The following is a 21,228-nucleotide window of genomic DNA, read 5'->3' as shown; positions in this document are numbered from 1 at the left end:
CAGATCACGGCGCAGACCTGCAGAACCGCCGGGGGCCGCGGCTGCCGGAGCCTCCCCGGGCCCGCACGCCCCAGCACCCAGGGAGGAGTCGGAAGCGCCGGGGCCTTATCGGAACTCCCCAGTCGGGGCGGGCTGGCTGGACTTACGGCTGCGCAGGCGCCGCCCCGCGGCCGGTCGGCTCTGCCCGCTCGCTCTCCACTCGCACCCGGTCCAGCCGCCCGACCCGCCAGCATGGAGCCGGGGCCCGCGCTGCTCTTCTACGTGAACGGCCGCAAGGTGAGCGCACCCGCGGGGCTGCCGCGCCGGCGAGCGCCGAGAGTGACTCCTGTCCCGGCCACTCGCTCGGCCTTTCCGGGCCGGCCGCCCAGGGCACTGCCAGCGCCCCGGCTTCCCCCGCTGAAGCCAGGTTGCCTTCGAGGCCTCACCCCCACCTCCAGGGCAGGGAAAGGCCGTGGTTGGGGGTCTGCCCTGGGCCCTCGCCCCTCTCCTTCCAAGGCTTGACTGGCTGAGGGCAGATGACCGTCTTCTTCCCCCACCCAGTAAACAAGAAAGAAAAAGAGCAATTCTCACCCACTAAGGCCAACACCCCAGTTTTCCCCTTCCAATCCCCAGCCGCTAACCTCTTCCAACAGACCCAACCTGTGCAGGCGGCTGAGTCTCAGCTCACCGGGTGTGTTTGGATGAACGGGCGGCAATTCGGAGTCAGGACAGAACGTTGGGGATGAACTCTAACCACCTTCGTGGTTTCTCAGATGAGGAAGTTGTGACTTTCCAAAGTCGTAGCTAGTTCCTCTGAAGAGCCTGAGGTCCTCCTGAGATCCACTGCCGGGATCATTCTGCAGATCTCTGGGGGACAGTTCTAGGCAGTGTCCAGTGTCTGGAGCCAGCATTTAAAATATGTGGACATCGTTTCTCCTCGCTCCTAATGTTGTCCCAGCATACTGATTCCACTTTGAAAGGGGAAACTGAGGCAGGAAGGTTAAAGGGCTCCATTTAAGCTAACAGCCGAGTAAAGGCTGTGAGAACTTTCCAAGCGCTGGTGCATTCGCAGCCACCTGCGACCCCTGCTCCTGGCTCAGGGCAGGCGCAATGCTGCCTGACTGGCACCAGCCCACTCCCCAGGGAACTGAGGGGGGTTAAGGAAGGTCCCTCACTTGTGAGACCTGTCCTAGACCCTGAATCTAATTTCACATTTGTGGGTTTTATTAATATTTTTAAAGGAGCCCTCAAACTGTACAAGTTCCAGGCCCCACAAAAGCTTTGTCCCTGGTGCCTGGGTTTCACACTGGTAAGATGAGCCCGTTTTTCCTGACCATTGCCTGATGGCAGTGGGGGCCATTAGGACCCCCTCGAAAGACTGCTCTAAGGGTGAAATATGGTAACAGGGTGAAATGACTGACATTATGTCATTTTTTTTGAGACAGAGTCTCATTATGTCACCCTGGGTAGAGTCCTGTGGCATCACAGCTCACAGCAATCTGTAACTCTTGGGCTTAAGTGATTCTCTTGCCTCTACCTCCCAAGTAGCTGGGACTACAGGCGTCCACCACAATACCCAGCTATTTTTTTCTTTCTTTTTTTTTTTTTTTGGTTGTAGTTGTCATTGTTGTTTGGCAGGCCTGGGCTGGATTCGAACCCACCAGCCTCAGTGTATGTGGCTGGCACCCTAGCTGCTGAGCTACAGGTGCCGAGCCAACATTATGTCCTTTTTTTCTTCTTTTGCACAACAGAGTATGTAGTAAACCCTGGCTTTTTTGTTTAGATGAACAAGGATTTAATTCCAGCTCTAACTTTCGCTGAGACAAGCTAACCTCTCAGAGGCTTGGTTCCTCTGTTAAAGGGGGATAGATAACACTACTTATGTCATAAAGAGTGATCATGGGTATTCAGTCCATTTATTTGCTAAAGGTCCACTACATGGCAGGCAGTGTTCTAGGCTTCTGAGAAAGAGCAGAGCACAGAAATGACAGAATCCCTACTTACATGGAGTTTATGTGTGCTGGGGAGACAGCAAGCACATATATGAATGGAAATGTGTAAAGTCAGGCAGTGGTAAGTGCTGATAAGTGGGTCATTACAAAAGTTTTAAGATACACAAAAATCAAAAAATGTAAAATCCACAGGGATGGGAACAAATGAAGCCCTCCCAGCAACACCAATAAACCAAGAGCAAATTGAAACTTGCACGGGTGAATTGGAAAGGACACTTCCACTGTTTCTTGGAAGTGAAATAATGGACATAACAGTCTGTCTCAAACCTTTCCTAGTGACCTGCATACAAAAAGTAAAGCAAAGTGAAGGGACAGAGAATGGGCAGAAGCTGATATTTGAGATGGGACGGGTGTTTTAGCTTCTCTGAAAGGGCAACATTGGAGTAACTGCTGAGGTGAAGCATGGAGCAAGCCAGACGAGCACATGGGGAGAGGGCCTTCCAGGCAGGGGGAATGGTCAGGTCAAAGGCCTTGAGCTGGGGGGATTTCTGGGTGCTCAGTGGTAGGCTGGAGGGGCTGGACACATGGGCCTGGGGCTACTAGTGCCTTGGAGGTGATAGTAAGCATTTTGGTTAAATGAGGAAACAGGTGTTTTGAGTCTAATATTCCTCCCCTCTGCTGCTTCCAAACAAACAGCATTGGGATTTTTTTTTTTTTTTTTTGAGACAGAGCCTTAGGCTGTTCCCCTGGATAGAGTGCTGTGGCATCACAGCTCCCAGAAACCTCCAACTCCTGGGCTCAAGTGAGTCTCCTGCCTCTGCCTCCCAAGTAGCTGGGACCACAGGCACCCGCCACAACACCTGGCTATTTTTTGGTTGCAGCCATCATTGTTGTTTGGCGGGCCTGGGCTGGATTCGAACCCGCCACTTTAGGTGTATGTGGCTGGCACCTTAGCCGCTTGAGCCACAGAGCCACAGACACGGAGCCTGCATTGGGATTTTTAATATAATAGCTAACAACAGTCTGTGCTGTATTGATTTTTAAAATTAAATAAGCTGGTTTTCATCTGTCAGTTCACTTTGTTTGTGGGTTAAATGTCCTGTTATCATTTGTAAAGTATACTCTAGAGATACTGATTTACTTTTTTAAATTACTCCATTAAAAAAAATTATGTCATCCTCTCTTATTCCTTATCTTCCCTTCCAAATTCTAGTAGGAATGTGCTTCAATACTGGTCAGCAAGCCCAATTGCTACATTGGAAGAATTAGAATATATTTTCTAGTTCAGAGAGTGGAGCTATCGAGAAATGTCTGAGAGAGAAACCACAAGAACAGTCTTGAAGTCAAACATGACTTCTGGGATTTAAAAATGAGCCTTTGAAAAGGAAACTTGGAGGCCAATTAGGAGATAGTCAGTGACATGATTGGCCTCTGATCTGCACTTTTTGTAAAATCCTGGTCACCAAAAGGTGTCATCAGGCAGGAGTGAAGGCCATTGGGAAGAAAGGCCAGTGCACATTGGTCAGAGACTTAATTGGGGAGAGACTTCTGAAATTTTCTTCACTGTACTCAGTGAACTCAGAAAAATAGGTGACCCATTTAACGTAGAGTTTAAGAGAGGAGAAGCCCGTGCATGAATTATTCCATAGATGCCACATTCTGACCTCTACTCAGGACCTAAAGCATGTCATTCCTTGAGGCAGGGAGGTATAGAGACAGATCAACAGTGTGGGCTTTGGAACTAGTCAGGCAGAGGTTTGAATCCTGTGTTGTCCCTTCTACCACTTGACAGCTCCAGGGCTTCAGGAAAGGTGCTTAATAACTCTTAGCCTCAGTGTTTTCCTCTGCAAAATGGAGCTAATAACAGAAACATATCTTCTGGAATTGGGCTGAAGATTAAATTCCATGGACAGTGGTTAGCGAGGTACATTTACATAGTAAAAACTTAATATGTGGAAATGATTGTAAATATCTAGACTAGAAAATAATCTCCTTCATAAGTAGAGCCAGAACTTTGCTAAGAAGTATCAAGAAGGCTAAGAAGTAGTCACTGAGCATTATTTGCTATGTGTAGGAATCTGGGCAAAGCTATTCATCGGTGGATGTTTTCCTGGAGTTTTTGGTCTCCTGAGCTGCTGAGATGGCTGCAGTGATTCAGAAAATGGGTTTGGGCCATGGAAGGGCAGGTAGAGGCAGCTTAGGAGGAACCCACAAGCAAAGTGAATTTTAAAGCAACTAGAAGCTCGGGCAGAAGTGTCATGGCCTCCTCTCTGGCCTCCTCTCTGTTCTGAGGCTGCTGTGGGTTATTCTCTGCCAACTGTGGCCTACAACATATGCCTCTTTCTTTTCTCTCCTCCTCCCTCTCAGCCTTGTCCTTTCACAGGCACCTGTACCTTGTCCTTATTTTCTATTCTCGTCCCCCACCCCCTTTCTGTGTCTCTTCCTTTCTCTTCTTTCTGCCTCTGTCTTGGATTTGGCAGGGCCCCCTAAGACACTAACCGCCAACCATCCACAGAGGTAAGTGCTTTCTTAACTTTGTGGTTTGCGACTCTCCCAAAAGGGCTGGAAGAGATACAGAGGGACAGATTCCACCCTTGCGACACCCAAGTCTGTACCAAGAGGAGTACATGCAATGACCTTGACCTGAGAACTGTCATCATCTCTCCAACTCAGAGTCAACAGAATAACTCTGTCCCCACGTGAACACAGCATCTTAGTGTAGGAATCTGGGCAAAGCTGTTCACTGGCTGGTGTTTCCCGGAGCGTCTGCTCTGTACCTCCCTATCTCTATCCTCCCTGTTGCCCTCCCAGAGCCCCCTGGACAGGATGAATGCTAGATCCCTATTTCCACTTCCCTCCTTCAAATATAATATCAACCAAATCAAGAAAAATAAACACATTTCAAGCCAGTGGCACTTTGAGGCAGAACTCCAAACTCTTGAGACATCTCTTGAAACAAACAGACTAGCAAGGCCTGCTTCCTCCATTAATACCTTCCCAAAATAGACAAATATTCCCCAAGTGTAAAATGCTAGTCTTTATTAACCAGGACACCCAGGTCCTGTCTGTCTGTGAAAACTGGGCCGTTGAGATTCACCATGATACCTGCAGTTAGACATTGTGAGTCTGGCCCAGAGCCCTCTGTTACTATCTGGGACCCAGATTTCTTCTTTTTCTCCTGCTGGCGTCAGTGTGTTGCCTCATGGCCTCAGATGACTGCTGAAATTCCAGGCATTTCATCCCTGTGTCAGGCAGCGGCAAGGAAGAAGGAAGGCGTGCTGGGATAGACAGCCAACAGTTTCTGTCACCAATAACTTCTCTGCTTTTCTTTCTTTTTCTTCTGTTTAGATTTCTCATGTCTATGAGAAATCATTCTTCTCTTCTTGGTGTTTTCATAGCAAATCATACATACCATGTTCAAGTCATTCTTTTAATTAGTATATATATAGTATATATAATATGTACCCTAAGACATACCCCGGCACAAAGCTCAGAGTCTGACACAAAGAATAACAGAGGTTGTTTCTCTCAGAATCGAGGTAGGCGTAGACATACAAAAATAATTATGGTACCAGAGTAAAATGTGCCATAAAAGAAGGGATAAGGACACTGGCCCTGGACTGGCCATGGAAACACAGAGGAGGGTGGTCACCTGGACCGTTTGTATTAGATGGCAGCACTTTGCACAGGGGACATTTGACCGGGCATGGAATGACAAAATTCTTCCAGGTAGAGTCAAAAGGGACTTTTAGGACAGAAAGAAGCCTGTATGTAGATGTGGTGAAGGTGAAAGTCCATGCATGGTTGATATTGGCCCATTCTTCCATGTGGCCTGAGTTCCAGATACATGGGCCAAGTGGTAGGAGATGATGGGGCAGCTTATTAAAGAGGCCTGGCCAGGAATTTGAACTTCTTGTACTCTAGGAAGGCTTAGATTGAATTCATCTAAGACATACTCCGTGTGCTTATTTAACACGTACACTTTCTGGTTCCCTCTCCCAGGAATCCTGATTCCATGGAGATTTTCTTTTAACAAGCACCCTGGTGATTCAGGAATTCTCAGCATGGCAGTTTGGCTGGCCAGAGTGTGTTAAACTTAGGCAGATAATGAGATGATCGGACTTGGATTTTGGAGTGCTTATGGTGGTAGCGTTGTAGAGGGCAGTATCGGGCGGGGGTGGTGGTGGTGGTGCCAAGAGCAGCGGCAGGGAGACCTGTGAGGCAGCTGTTGTAATCATCTGGGCAGCATTGACATAGGCTCATTCCAGGTCGTGAGAGTAGAAGAGAGGGTGTTTAGAGAATCATTTTGGGGGGGAGGGGAATGGTCTTAGTGATGCTGATTGTGATGGATTGAAAGAGCTTGGGTTTTTAAGCTTAGATGATCTAGCAGATAGGTTAGAGAAAAGAAGGAAGGAATACTTTTGGAGAATAAAATAAAGAGTTTCATTTGAGGGCCAATTAAGTTGAAGATGCCTGGGAGGTACCTCACTTTTTTTCTTGCATTATAGTATGTGTACACACACACAGACTCACACACTCACAGTCTTCTAGGGCACAGATCTGACCTCGGCAACTGGAATATGCCTCCCCTTGCATGTGGAAACTTAGAATTGAGGGTGAGGAGGCAGCTGTAGACTAAGCTCATGCTTCTCCCCACTTACTTCTAAGGGGGAAAACTATTATAACATGGTGAAAGATGAATTCAGCATCTGGAATTGTGAAGCAAATTGTCCTTCTATATGTTCTATGAATCTAAAAGAAATCCAAAGTTTTTAATAATAAAAAAGAAAAGGCATGATCACCTTGGAAAGCACAACCAATCGTGACATTTTGATCGTGCTGTGACAGGTCCTGCTTACGCGAACCTGCCCGTGTGTGTCCCGGCCACACGGCTTTGCATCCCTTGGCACACACATTTTACCTTCTCCTTTGTTTCTTTGATTTGGGGGGACATGGTTGGTTGTGGTCTCTTTCTGTAATTATTTGAACATGATACATAAGTCTTTTTAAAAAGTTAACTCTATTAATTTCTCAGAGTCTATTTTATTCCAAAAGGGTGTATTCTTGTTCTCTCTCCCTCCCTCTCTCCCCACTCCACTCTGTTCAGCTAATGTCTTTTCCCTCCCTTGCTTTAGATTCTTTAGGAAAAGCTGGGCAGGAGTCATTAGCGATCTCTCACTAGTAGACACAACCACTGCCTTAGAGGACAGTGCTAATTCAACTAAGGACAGTGGCACAATGAGGGGTGAGATTCGAGATTATACTTAAGAGAGGTGATCTGATTATCACAGATGTTCCATAAACATGAAATCAACTTGAAAATGTGAGCAGAAGGATTAATTACTGTGCATTTCCCTCAAATGGTGTGTTCCTTCCAATGTGAATTTTGCACTATCTCTGTCAACTTTATGTGCATAACTCATTTTCTCTGTGGGACAGGTGACAGAAAGAAATGTTGATCCTGAAATAATGCTGTTGCCGTACTTGAGGAAGAAGCGTATCCTTTTCTTTGCTTTGAGTGTGTGTGTGTGTGTATAGCTTTCACGTCCTCATTACATGATACACAAAATATCTTTTTAGAGCCATGTTGAGACATATTCCTTGCTATTATGGTTTAATATATATCTTTGCAAAAGTTCTACATCTTAGTTTCATAGGTAGTATGTAATCGTGGCTGTCAGAAAAACCAAGTTGTTTCTAGTGTCCGTATAAAAAAGAGAAACTGGCAATGGAAACTAAAACAATAGAATTTTAAAGGACTTACTCAAACATCCTTTATATTTTAAAGTCACAATATTTACCCTCCAGTTTCAGGGACTAATATCATGCCCATTAGAGAAAGACAGCACCGAAATCACCTAAACGAAAGTAGATGATTTCTGGACTGACTGCTGGTCAGTCTAAGGCATGTTCTCTAAAGCCATTGGGGACTTCATCTCTCCATAGCACTGAGCCGTTGTTGGGGTGTAGCCTTAATGAAAACCAGGATGATCGATTTCAAAGTGAAGTATATGGGTCCCTTGGTTATTTACCCTCCAGGTTAAAGGGAGATGTGTGAGACGTGTGCATGGCTGTGATACTCACATAAAGGAAACCCAAAGATATGTGGATGAGGGCTAGTAAAGCAGTGTCTCAACATTGTTAAGGAAGCAAACTCCACCCTCCCCAGTATGCAGCTTTCTCATACTCTCATTCATTGAGGTCCAGACATCAAATCTGAATTCCTGCAAACAAGAAGAAGTAATTGATAAGGAAGGAGGTACCCCTCTGCTTTTGGGACAGTCCCCTCCTAGAAATCATACACAACACTTATATTTGCATCCCGTTAGCCAGCATTTTTAATGACCCCATCTAGTTTCAGAGGAGGCTGAAAAAATATATCTTTATTCTGGGCAACCCTGTGCATATCTAAGAATTGGGGTTTCTATTACTAAGGAATAATAGAGAACAGAAATTAGGGAACAAGCTTGGCTCCCATAGTTTAGTGGCGCCAGCCATATACACCGGGGCTGGTGGGTTCAAACCCAGCCTGGGCCTGCTAAACAACAATAACAACAATAACAAAAAAATAGCTGAGTGTTGTGGCATCTGTAGTCCTAGCTTCTTGGGAGGCTGAGGCAAGAGAATTGCTTGAGCCCAAGAGTTTGAGGTACTGTGAGCTGTGACATCACAGCACTCTACTGAGGGTAACATAGTAAGACTCCGTCTCAAAAAAAAAAAAAAAATGAAAGAAAGAAAGAAAAGAAATTAGGAAACAGCTAGCAGTTTCTGCCTCTGAAAGGCAGAGAAATATAATAAATATGATACAAATATTTCAAGAATTATTTATAATAATAAATAAGAAACACAGGTAAGATGAGAACAAGTGTTCAATGTATTCATACCTTCAAATACTCAAGCCCTTACAGCCATAGAATCTTCCTCTTTTAGCTTGCCCCTATTTTTGGTAACCTGAGGTCCATTTATTTACAAAGAGAGGAAACAAAGGGATATCAAGAATTTACAAGATTATAGTTGCCATATTATAATAGCACCTATGAGACACAGACATCATTTTATGCATTAAACTCGGCTATACTTTTAAGAGTCTGTGATAGTGCTGTATCCTAAGGTGAAGACTATTCTTAAAAAAGAAGTACAGAAAACATTCTCTTTAACCATGCTTTTTCCAGTTCAACTCACAGGAACTAAGTATGGCTGTGGAGGGGGAGGCTGTGGTGCCTGTACGGTGATGATATCACGATACAGCCCCACTACCAAGAAGATAAGGTACTTTGCAGCAAAGCTCACATAGGGTTGAAGGTTTATAGTTTTGAACTTTTTTATTCCTTCGTGTAGTAAATATGCATTCCTGCTGAGTGAAAGGAACTGCAGGGCTGGAGATACAATATGAATAAGACAGACATGGTCCCAGAAATGTGAATAGGTTGGGGTAGGGTAGAATGTACTATCAACAAAGATAACATATGTCCAAACTGAAAGTCTGCCTGACTTCCCATGCTGTCTAGAGAGGAAAGATGGGGCTAAAACTGCAGTGGAGGATAATGCTATCGTCACTTTCCTGTGTTATTCTTACAGACTCCTAACATACTCCTTGCTCCCATCTACTGCATTCTCCATACATCAACCAGAGAAATCTATTTCAGCTATAAATCAGATCAAATCATTCTTCTTCTTAAAAATCACCAGTGGCTTCCCATGTTTAACATCTCTTTATGTTTGGTATTTATCCTTCTTCAGCTCTGCCAAGCTTTTTGGATCTGTGGGTTCATGTCTTCCATCAGCGTTGGAAACTTCTCAAGCGAGTCTGTTTTGTGCTACACTCTTTCTCTCTCCTCTGTCCTCTGGAACTTCCAATTATGCACATGTTAGACCATTTATGTCATTTCACAAATCTTAGTTGAGGGCTGAGAATCTGAGCCCTGGTGAAGTTTCAGATATCTGCCTGTGTTCCACAGCCAAGTCACCTGCCTTTTGAACTCTGAGCAGTATCTTCCTGCTCTACAGCCTGGCTTATAGCTGTTTAGGTTTCTGGGGAGTTGTTTTTGCCTTTCTATCTCACCTTCTAAGCTTTGGGAGCTCTCTCACATCCATGCAGCCTTGTCTTTTTACCCTCTAGTGTAGCAACTACCTTATACTTGATGAAGCCCCACTATGTAGGTTGTTTTTGGTTTTTTGGGGTTTTGTTTTTTTAGTTCTCCGATTTGTTCTGAAACTTCTTCTTTTAAGGGCCAGAGTGCCTAGACAGTTTTTTTTTTTTTTTTTTTTTTTTTTTTTTTTGCTCTCTTTCCCTCCCCTTTTCTTGGGAAATACCCCAGATATCAGTGATTTCTGGTGGGGAACAGATTGGGGAAAATACAACCAGCTTTGAATTTTAATCTGTTGTATCAGCTCACATTGAAAGTTTGTTGAAAGTTGTTCTGGTTTCTCCTTTTCCCTATCTGAGGAAGGCTCCTCTTTCTCTTTCCATTTCAAGAAGAGAACAGCCTCCTCAATTAAATAGCTCATTTGTTTATTAAGTTTAGCTCATAAAGATTTTTTACGTATTCAGTATATAATGAGTTTTTAAAAAATTATGATTATGAGGTTTATATGGCTTATTTTGGTTTTAAGAATGAGAGTGACAGTTAATTACAACTTTCTACATCTAAACTGAAAACTCACTTGCCTTCGAATCAGTACTCAAACTCCTTACCTTTACTATGAAGCCTTCCCATGACCTGTCTAGCCCCTGCCTAGTTCCCTGACCTTGAATAAATACCACCTCCCTCATATTTACTATGCTCTACCTTCCCTGGACTTCTCTCTGTCTGTGTGTGTGTGTGTTGTACCTCTGCCTTTCTTGTCTGGCTCCTTTGAGTCATTCAGGTTTTAACAAAAAACATTACATTTTCCTTCCTTATGCCCTGCTTAATAGCTATGTCCCATCTCACCTTCACCATTCTATTTCCTTGGCCTGTATTAATTTATTCATAGACTTCTCATCATTTCAATGTATATATGTATGTGTGTTGTCTATGCATGTGTGTACTGTTTTAACTAGAATGTACATTCTACAAAGGCAAGGATTTTATCTATCTCATTCATCAATGAATCTTAGCACTTGGAACATAGCAGGCACTCAGTAAATATTTACATTTATTTATATATGAATAATATCCTTCTAATCTCCCTCTTATGTGTATACATATGTATGCATACTGCAGTACTGTTTTAAAAATTGTATATTTTATTAATTTCTCATTAATATCTTTTCAAAATAATGAACGTAATGTTAATGGTGGTGTATGTTCCATCATTTGGATGTACCAAAACCAATCCACAAATAGTGTTCACTTAGATTAGTTTTCATTGTTATGAGAAACACATCAGTGAACATTGCTATAATATATTTATGTCTATGACTGTTTCCTTATCCACATAGGTGGTCTTGCAGAGTAAAAGACAGTGTTCATCTTAAAGGTCTTTATGTCTTTCAGTGAAATGTCTCCCAGAAGAACATGGGGGAATTTAATTGCCATTCTTATAAGCACTGTGTGGGTCCCATTTTCCCAAGCCTTTCTACCAAGGGATATTATAATTTTTATTTAAATTGTCATTTAATAAATTTCTTAAGTTGAGTCTTTCTTAATTTTTGAGGTTGAACATTTGTTTTACATATTTATTGGCCATTTGGTGAATGAGAACATTTTAAGAGTCCCCTTCAATTCTAGCAGTGCTTCTTGTGGGATTGCGGAGCTCTGCGTTCCACATCCTGTTTCTTCTGAAGCACACTATCTGTACTATCTGATCATTCACTTTATCACTCAACTGATTCCTCAGCCTAGCATCTGCCTGGAAGATGGAATAATTCCTAGGTGGACAGGTGGTTACATGTGACTAGAGAATGTCACAACCCACCACCCACGCCCTTATTCAAGATGAAAAACTGGAATTAGAGTTAGAAGGCCTAAGTTTAATCTTGCCGGTGACACTCCAGCTGTGACCCTGAATGCCTAGGAGTGCTTGGTCCCTTTCCCCCTAGATACAATGTATTTGTAATTTGTGCTTTTCTTCTGTATTTTAAGACATTACCCAGCCAATGCCTGCCTGATCCCCATCTGTTCTCTGTATGGTGCTGCCGTCACCACAGTAGAAGGCATAGGAAGCACCAAGACCAGAATCCATCCTGTCCAGGTGAGGATGTGCCTCTTCCTTAAAGGTTTCTGTGCTTCCAAAACCACGAGTGGCATAATGAGTCCCTGAGATTAAGAGAGCCCAGCAGTTTGGGCCCTGCTGCCTGGGCCCTGCTAACAGATGAAGCCCAGCGGTGCCAAGAGTGAAGCCTGGGTGGGATACTGGAGTATGTAACTGTGACCAACTTATTGGAAAGATGCTTTTAGAAAACAGGAAGACTTTTTCTTTTCTAAGAAAACCCTGACATCTCTCGGTTTGTTTTCTATATTCTAATTAGACAATACTTGTCCATCTTACAGCTTCCAAACTCATAGAGAAACAAGAGCCATGTGCATGGAGAGATTAATCTTCTTGTTCTTTTTTTTTTTTTTTAAAGGTGAGAAATAACATCTTAAAGGTACATCAATATCACAGCTACTAAAAAGATTTATTCAACTTACAACTTGAAAGGAACTGTTAATGAATTTCAAGGCTTTTTCAACTAAAATGGCACCTTGTTAAGGACTTTCCGTCAAGTGAAAAGACTCCTGACTCTTTAAATTATGTATATACATTGCCCATAAAACTGCCATTCCTACCTATTTTTAATCTAAGTTAATGAAGGTCACTTATGAGGAGAGAGAAAAGATAGGAGCAACATAGAAAACAGTCAAACTTCAAGTTGTCTAGACACGAAGGAATCTCAGTTTCTATTTATTTTCTATGAAACCTCGTTACCTCGAGGTAGAGAATTCTGCCTGTGTACACCCGGTGAGACGTGACCAGACACAGGCATACAAACACCCTTTCATCTCCTCACTGATGCTGAGCTCCCACATCAGCTTCCAAAATGGATTTGCACCTTGGAATTTAGAATCCAAAGAGAAAATGCTGGAGTGGGGGAGGGCGGGGAGGCATGGAAGGAATAAAGGAAGTATTACCTTCCTTTTATTGTTTCATTTCTCAATTTGAGTGTAATTTGGTTCATTTCTTTAAAGGACTTCCTTTATGTCAGTAATTCACAACCTCAAGCACACATTGAAACCAAGTTGATTTGGGGTGCTGCTTGGGCCTTCGAATTCTGGAAGCTTTCCAGGTGATTCCAAAGGCTGAAATTCACTGCCTTAAGTGAGGCTCCAAAGCTGATGAGGTCAAACATCATAATGACACAGCCACCAGCGTGGGAGGCACCTGGGATGAGAAGGGCTGTCCAGGGCCACTTATCCAACTTTAACATGCAGAGGAATCACCTGGGATCTTGTCAGATCTTGTCAGATCTTGTCAGATCATTAGGTCTGGGGCAGGGTCCAAGATTCTGCATTTCCAACCTTTCTGTGCTTCTAGGAGAGGATCGCCAAGTGTCATGGTACCCAGTGTGGATTCTGTACCCCTGGGATGGTGATGTCCATCTACACACTGCTCAGGAACCATCCAGAGCCCACTCTGGATCAGTTAACTGATGCTCTTGGTGGTAGGTTATGTATGTGTGTTTATTTTTACATGGTGATGACGATGACAACAGCTCATAATAGACACCAACTAGGTACCACACACTGTATTAAATGCTGTTTGAAGATTATCTCCTTTAATCCTCATGGTAACTTTATAAGATAATAATATTATTCCCATTTCATAAATGGAGAAACTGAGGTTTGTAGAGAGTAATTTTGTTCAAAATTCTATCTCCAATGAATGGAAGGGTTGGTTTGTTCAAATCAGGATCCAAACCAGACCCACACATTGCATTTGGCTGCTATATTCATGAAGTCTCTTTTAATCTGTGTCTCTTCTTTTTTTTGTTGCTTGCTTGTTTTCTTTAAAAAGTCAGTTTATTCATTTATGCTTGGAAAGAGTCCTGTTATCTCCGCACACTGCTTTGTCACCATGCTCCCCTGTCGCATGGGTGCTCTCAGGACCGTATTGAGGAGCAGAGGGCTGCTGCTGAGGATAACGTGACGCCAAAGAGACTGAGATCATGTGTTGATACTTGTTCCAAAGAGCTGTCTCTATCTACTCTGGAGCCACTTTATCAAGTTCAGGAGCTCAGTGTGTGTATGTGTGTGTTGGGAAGGGGTCCTCATCACAGGAGTCTAAGCAATTATTTATTTATTTATTTTTAGAGACAGAGTCTCACTTTATTGCCCATGGTAGAGCGCTGTGGTGTCAGAGCTCACAGCAACCTCCACCTGTTGGGCTTAAGCGATTCTCTTGCCTCAGCCTCTCGAGGAGCTGGGTGGGACTACAGGCACCCACCATAATGCCCAGCTATTTTGTTGTTGTTGTTGCAGTTTGGCAGGGGCATGGGGCCGGCACCCTACTCACTGAGCCAAAGGCCTAAGCAATTTTTGAACATGATAGCCTATGACGTTCTGTTTCTGCTGAAACTTTCTGTGGCTCTTTCTGTTTGTTTTTGCCTCCTGCCTCCTGAGGACCTCATTTCTTTCCTAGAGATCGCCAGCCTAAAGCTCTTTATACACTTCCTCTGCAACAGTGTTCCAGGGAGAGCCAAGCCCCGGAAGTAGAAAGGAGTGACATAGCACAGAACCGTCTTCTGCCTGATTGCCTTTAGGTGTTGTTATGCAGGGTCCGCAAGTTTAGGGTATGCAGGACATACGTGGGGAATTTATGAATAATGAAGATTCCTAGGACACACCCTCAGAGAGCTTGACTAAGTGACCTTGTTTTGTAAATAAGACCTCAGATTTGGGGATAGGTGAAGAACACAGGACCTCTGTGAGAAACACTGGACTAATCGTTGTTGACCTTAAGCAATGAGCGTCAGAAAATATGATTAAGTATCAAGTTTATTCAAGCATGCAGTTTGTGGATGACAAACTGGGAAAGACAGACTCCAAAGGAGTAGGAAGTTAAGGTTGCAAGTGTATAAGCAGAAAAAGAGAAATTTAACAGGGTTGAAAATTTTCTGCATTAGGCCAGTCCATACGTTACAGCGATTTGATCGACCACAGCTTGCTACATTCAAGGAAGATTGCTTTAACATTCTGTGAGGAGGAGTATGGATCGGAAGGGGTCTTATCTCTGCTGCCATTCGGTTATTTCTAATCATTTACAGAGAAAGCAGAAGCTGCAACTGCCTGCTGTATGACTTCAGCCATAGTTATATTCCTCTCAAGCCTCAAAATAATTTAAAGTTCCAGCAGCTTTAAGTTTGACTTATTTAATTTCATATTGTAAATAAACTGTGTGCCTGACTGCTTCCAAAGTTTGATAGCCACCTTTGCTGCTGTCGAATGCCTTTGAACTTCTTTTTATTTTTGACTTTGATCTTTCTGTCAACTGAAGCTTAGTGCTCGCTCCCTCTCTCTTTTGCAATAAATTGATAAGTACCACAGCATTAATAATGAGGACTTTTTTACCTTTAAGAAAAAGAAGGAAATCCTGCCATTTGAGCAATATATATTAGCCTGGAGGATATTATGTTAAGTGAAATAAGCCAGACATAGAAGAGCAAATATCACATGATCCCGCTTACGTGAAGAATCTAAAACAGGGTGGCACCTGTGGCTCAAAAGAGTAGGGCAGCCAGCCCCATATACCAGAGGTGGCGGGTTCAAACCCGGACCCGGCCAAAAACTGCAAAAAAAAAAAAAAAAAAAATCTAAAACAGTCAAACTCACAGAAGCAGAGAGTAGAATGATGGCTACAGGGTCTAGGGGAGGGAAAACAAGGAAGTACAGGTGACCCTTGAACAACATGTGTCCAAACTGTGAAGGTCCAATTATACAGAGCTTTTTTCCAACCAAAAGCAGAATAAAATTATAGTAGCTGTATTTATGGAAGACCAACTTTTCATGTAAGTGCAGGTTCTACAGGGCCCTACTGCTGGACTTGATATGCATGGATTTGGTTTTATGTGGGTGGTCCTGGAACCAATCCTCCACGTATACCAAGGGACAATTGTATTGGTCAAAGGGCACTAAATTTCACTTATGCGGGATGAATAAAGCCTAGAGACCTACCTTACAGCATAATGCCTATGCATAACAATACTGTATTGCTAAGAGTGTAGCTCTTATATTAAACATTCTTATCTCTAAAAAAATGAATAAATAAATGCCCGGAGGGAACTTGGAGGTGATAGGTATGTTTATGGCAATGACCATGGTGATGGTTTCAAGGGTATATGCTTATCTCCAAACACATCAAGTTGGATACATTAAATATGTCCAGCTTTTCATATGTCAATAATACCTCAATTAAGTGGCTCTTGCTTTTTATAAAGTGAGGTTTAGCTCTTGAAAATGACTGTAGATCAAGTGTTTGGCTTGAAATCATTGTGCACCTTTGTAAGCAGAGGACATAAAAACTGTTTACAGAAAAGTACAAATGACTGAGCCATTAAAATCTGCCTCAAGATTATCAAGTAATTATCCCAAGTTGCTGATAATAAAAAGAAAAGCTGATTTGGCAGATTAGGTGGACTGAAATATCAGAGTTTTCTTCTAGGATGGGGTCCTTATTTCCATCTAGGGTCACTAGATTAACAGACCTTGTTTACTCTCCTTTAGGTAACCTGTGCCGGTGCACTGGCTACAGGCCCATAATTGATGCCTGCAAGACTTTCTGTAAAGTGAGTAAAAAGGAACACATGGTCAAGTATATTTTTGCCCAGTGACACAAAATGGTAGGGGTTGTCAGGTGTGATTAGGAGGACAGCCTTTGTTACGAGTATGGGTCTACTTCCTACCTCAAGGTCTGTAACTGCTGTTTTATTTGATCTTGGCCAGGGCACTCACCTGCATTCACTGAGCTCACCTTGGTTACACAATGAGCACTGGAGCATTTTGACCTCATTGCCTCCAAGAGGTCTTCTCTGATCTTGTTTGGGCCAGGTCCCTTGCACTGGTCCTCCTATAGCCCCCCTGGACCTGTGTGGTGGGCATGTGCACACACGCCTAATGCAGTACAATTGCCTGTGTGCTATTCCATCTCATCACGAGACTGTAGGCTGCTGGACAGCAGAGGTGTACATTCCCAGGGCCAGTCACAGTGCACTGATTGGGTAGCTACTCAATCGATATTTATTGAATGGATAAATAAAGAAACAATGTTGATGTGAAGGACATAAGAGTGTCCTTTGGGAGTTAAACTATGAAATGGGTACATCACAGATAAGGACACAGTGATACATGGGATCATTTACTGCCTTCATATTAGAATTGTGTATTTTGGATTCTTGCTTCTCCAGTCTTGTGATGCTTTACTAAGAAGAATGTTTTCCAACTCAATCCAGGTTAATACAAAAGATATAAAGTCTTTTTAATGTTAATACAAAAGGGCTCGGCGCCTATGGCTCAACCGGCTAGGGCGCCAGCCATGTACACCTAAGGTGGCGGGTTCGAATCCCCAGCCCGGACCCGCCAAACAACAATGACGGCTGCAATCAAAAAATGGCCGGGCGTTGTGGCGGGCGCCTGTGGTCCCAGCTACTTGGGAGGCAGAGGCAGGAGAATCGCTTGAGCCCAGGAGTTGGAGGTTGCTGTGAGCGTGATGCCATGGCACTCTACTCAGGGGGACAGCTTGAGGCTCTGTCTCAAAAAAAAAAAAAAAAAAAAATGTTAATACAAAAGATATAAAGTTTTACATCTTTTACATCTTTTGTAAAGTCATCTTTTAAATGGCTGGATAGTATTCCATGATCTAATATAAGGTGGGGGATAGGGGTCATGGTATATGGCACACCTCTTGGAGGAGGGACACAATTATTAGAGGGAATTTATCTAACAAATGCAATCAATGCATTCAGTACCCTCAATGAACCCCAAAGAATTAAAAAAAAAACAATGATGATAACAGTACTCATTAGTATTTTTTGTTAATATTCGAAACTTAAAATGAATATTGACAATCATTGGCAATATTTAATATTTATTGCTATGTGCCAGGCTCAGTTATAAGATCTTTATGTATTTTAACTTGTTTTAATAATCACTGCTCTTCAAAACTTCCTATAAACTCAAGATTTTTATTAGAATTAGTTTGGATATGTTTAAGGACAAACAGCTCTCTTTCCAGGTATCTAACAATACGTATTGATTTTGTGTTATGTTTCAACTGGTAGTCACCTGCTTTATTTACTACTTAGTAGAATCAGCAACAAATTCCTAGTGATTTGTTTTTTTTGCCCACTAGTCTTCTGGCTGCTGTCAAAGTAAAGAAAATGGGATTTGCTCTTTGGATCAAGGAATAAATGGATTACCAGAATATAAGGAAGAAAATAAGGTCAGTGAAATGTACAGTTTTTATTAAGTTTTCTTAGGATGTGAGCGGCAGCTGACTTACTCTTATGAAGAATAAATGGCTACCCACAGGTTGACTAATTCAAGATGTGTCAGCGTGTCCCTTCTCCCATTCTCACTCTATCTCTATAAAAAAATTTGATTCTACCAACTTTGTCTCTCATTCCAGATATTATTCTCTTTAAATAGAACAGTGGTTCTCAACTTTCCTGATGCCACTACCCTTTAATACAGTTCCTCATGTTGTGGTGACCCCCAACCATAAAATCATTTTTGTTGCTACTTCATAATTGTAATTTTGCTACTGTTATGAATTGTAATGAATGCAAATATCTGATATGCAAGATGGTCTTAGGTGACCCCTGCAAAAGGGGTCACAACCCACAGGCTGAGAACCACTGAAATAGAACATCTATAGGAGAGAAAACACACGGATCCCATAGTATCTCTTAGTTTCTTCTTTATTGTTGTCTTCAAGATGAAGTCTCAAAAAAAGTAAAATGGTAACATCATAGCTCAGATCAACCTCATCCTCCTGAGTAGCTGGGACTGCAGGTGGACACTGCCAGGCCTGGGTAATTTTTCTATTTTTAGTAGAGATGGGGTCTCACTCTTGCTTAGGCTGGTCTCTAACTCTTGGCCTCAAGTGATCCTCCCTCCTTGGCTCCCAGAATGTGAGAATTACAGGCATGAGTCACTGTGCCTGGCCTCCATAGTGTGTCTTAGTTTTTAAAAAAGCATTTTTCGAGGGAGATGGAAAGTGGAGATGTCAGGGAAATCAAAGAACAGGTGGAGCAATCATGCTGGGAGTGGTTCAGGGGACTGTCCTGCTGCCTCCTCTGCTGTCCCCAGACTCCAGAGAGAATGTGCAGGCACTGAGGGCTCCAGAGCTCATCGGCCTCTGAGCGGAGATGCTGGGACCAAGTCTGTGTTAGAGCTCTTAGTCTGCAGCACAGAGATCATTCCTGGGCCGCTGGCTTTTTTCATTTCCTGTTTGCTGTATCTGACTATATGTCTGTCTCCTTCCAACCTCATTCCACGGGGGATTTCAAAGGAAAGTTTCTTGATGGCAATAACTTCTGGTACCTTCTCTTTTTAAGACAAGTCCAAAACTATTCTCAGAAGAGGAGTTCCTGCCGCTGGATCCAACCCAGGAGCTGATATTTCCTCCTGAGCTCATGGTAAGGATGGCAACGTCGAGCTCATCCGAGAGGACTGGTGGTGAAATGTCAGGAAGGGCATTTGCTTCTGGATTCTCAGAAGTCTGTCATCCTTCTCTCAAGGTCTGAAGAGTATGGACTGAGGAGGAGGTGGAGGAATGAGGTGGAGTCCCCACGGAGGGGACACATGGGCTGACCATGAGAAGCAGCAGATAGTATCTATAAAGCCATAAAACCATGTGTGTAGATGTAGACATTTTTTCTACTTTATGTTTGGCAAAGTTTTTTCTTCCTTAGAATGATTTGACAAAATTAAACAGGCTATATTTTTTAGCATTAAAATGAATTCCTTGGAGGGCAGTGCCTGTGGCTCAAAGGAGTAGGGTGCCAGCTTCATATGCTGGAGGTGGTGGGTTCAAGCCCAGCCCCAGCCAAAAACTGCAAAAAAAAAAGAAAAGAATTCCTTGGAGACATAAGAGCACCAAAGGGAAATATATGGAGTGGTCTCTAGGAGTAAAATACCATCACACTTTCATCCTGAACTCTGGTTTCTTGGAAAGCTCCATTTGGGGGTCACTTTTGTTTTCTAGAAGCTGTGAATTGGTTTGCTCTCTCTGTTCCTACAATGATAGAGCAGGAACAGGCGGGAATGTTACCGCCAGGCATCCTGAGTCCCTGTTGCCTTTTCCATAGATAATGGCTGAGAATCAACCACAAAGCACCCGGGTTTTCCGTGGTGACAGAATGACATGGATTTCTCCAGTAACCCTGAAGGAACTTCTGGAAGCTAAATTCAAGTATCCCCAGGCCCCTGTTGTTATGGGGAACACCTCTGTGGGTATGTAGAACCCCAGGGACCACTTCTGGGGGGAAATAAACATCCTTATAAGTGTGTTCTCTAGAAAAGCAGACTTGATTTCCTCATCATTGCTCAAGAGACTTTGTAACTATCATTAAATAAATACCTCCCTTGGCCCCTCAGTGGTGCAGTGTGCAGAGTTGCACCCAGAGACTTGCTCTGTAGCAAAGCAGTGCCAGCCGCTCCAGGGCCAGCTGTCCTTCCCTTCCATCTGGGGATTCTCAGGGCCTTGTGTTTGATTGCTCTTTGTGTCCTCTTAGCGGTGTCTCAATAGGTAGAATAAGTTTCGCTCAAACTGTCATGAGGTCTTCCTGTTGTGTCCAGTATATGCTCAGTTTTCCCACCCACCTCTTTGAGGAGCCCCTAGAGTCTTCCAAAGGAGAATTTTGAGTGTTCCATATGGCCCAAGTTTTAAGGGTGACAGTTTTAAGAGTCCTCCAAGTTTAATGAAAATCTACTTAGCCATTTTCCCTATACTTAATTTGGCAATAAGAAGACCAATAGAAAGATACATGGGGCTGGGCACAGTGGCTCACGCCTGTAATCCCAGTGCTCTTGGAGGCTGAGGAGGGTAGATTGCTTAAGCTCACGAGTTCAAGGCCAGCCTGAACAAGAGCAGGACCCCGAAAATCAGCACATTGTACCCCATAAATGCATTAATGTACACAGTTATGATTTAATTAAAAAAAAAAAAAAGAATGAGACCTCATCTCTAAAAACAGTCGGGCATTGTGGAGGGCACCTATAGTCCCAGCTACTTGGGGGGCTGTGGCAAGAGAATTGCTTGAGCCCAAGAGTCTGAGGTTGCTGTGAGCTGTGACTGCTCAGCTCTCTACCTAGGGCGACAAAGTGAGACTCTGTCT

General features: G+C 43.2%; 1 protein-coding gene across 1 annotated transcript in view; it reads left to right on the top strand.

The window, feature by feature from the left end:
* The first annotated feature begins 230 nt into the window (after nt 1-230).
* AOX1 (aldehyde oxidase 1) overlaps nt 231-21,228 on the top strand; it is a 69,231-nt gene continuing 48,233 nt past the window's right edge. Inside the window, exons 1-9 of the mRNA NM_001308454.1 lie at nt 231-276; nt 7,371-7,428; nt 9,104-9,200; nt 11,999-12,107; nt 13,431-13,557; nt 16,616-16,677; nt 18,240-18,329; nt 19,447-19,527; nt 20,200-20,344. Of these exons, the coding sequence (NP_001295383.1) occupies nt 232-276; nt 7,371-7,428; nt 9,104-9,200; nt 11,999-12,107; nt 13,431-13,557; nt 16,616-16,677; nt 18,240-18,329; nt 19,447-19,527; nt 20,200-20,344 (814 nt within the window). The 5' untranslated portion in view covers nt 231. The remainder of the gene's footprint in view (nt 277-7,370; nt 7,429-9,103; nt 9,201-11,998; nt 12,108-13,430; nt 13,558-16,615; nt 16,678-18,239; nt 18,330-19,446; nt 19,528-20,199; nt 20,345-21,228) is intronic.

Source organism: Otolemur garnettii, unplaced genomic scaffold (assembly GCF_000181295.1).
Source record: "Otolemur garnettii isolate 467f Iridium unplaced genomic scaffold, OtoGar3 scaffold00013, whole genome shotgun sequence".
NCBI lineage: Eukaryota > Metazoa > Chordata > Mammalia > Primates > Galagidae > Otolemur > Otolemur garnettii.
This window is presented reverse-complemented; position numbering and strand designations above follow the sequence as displayed.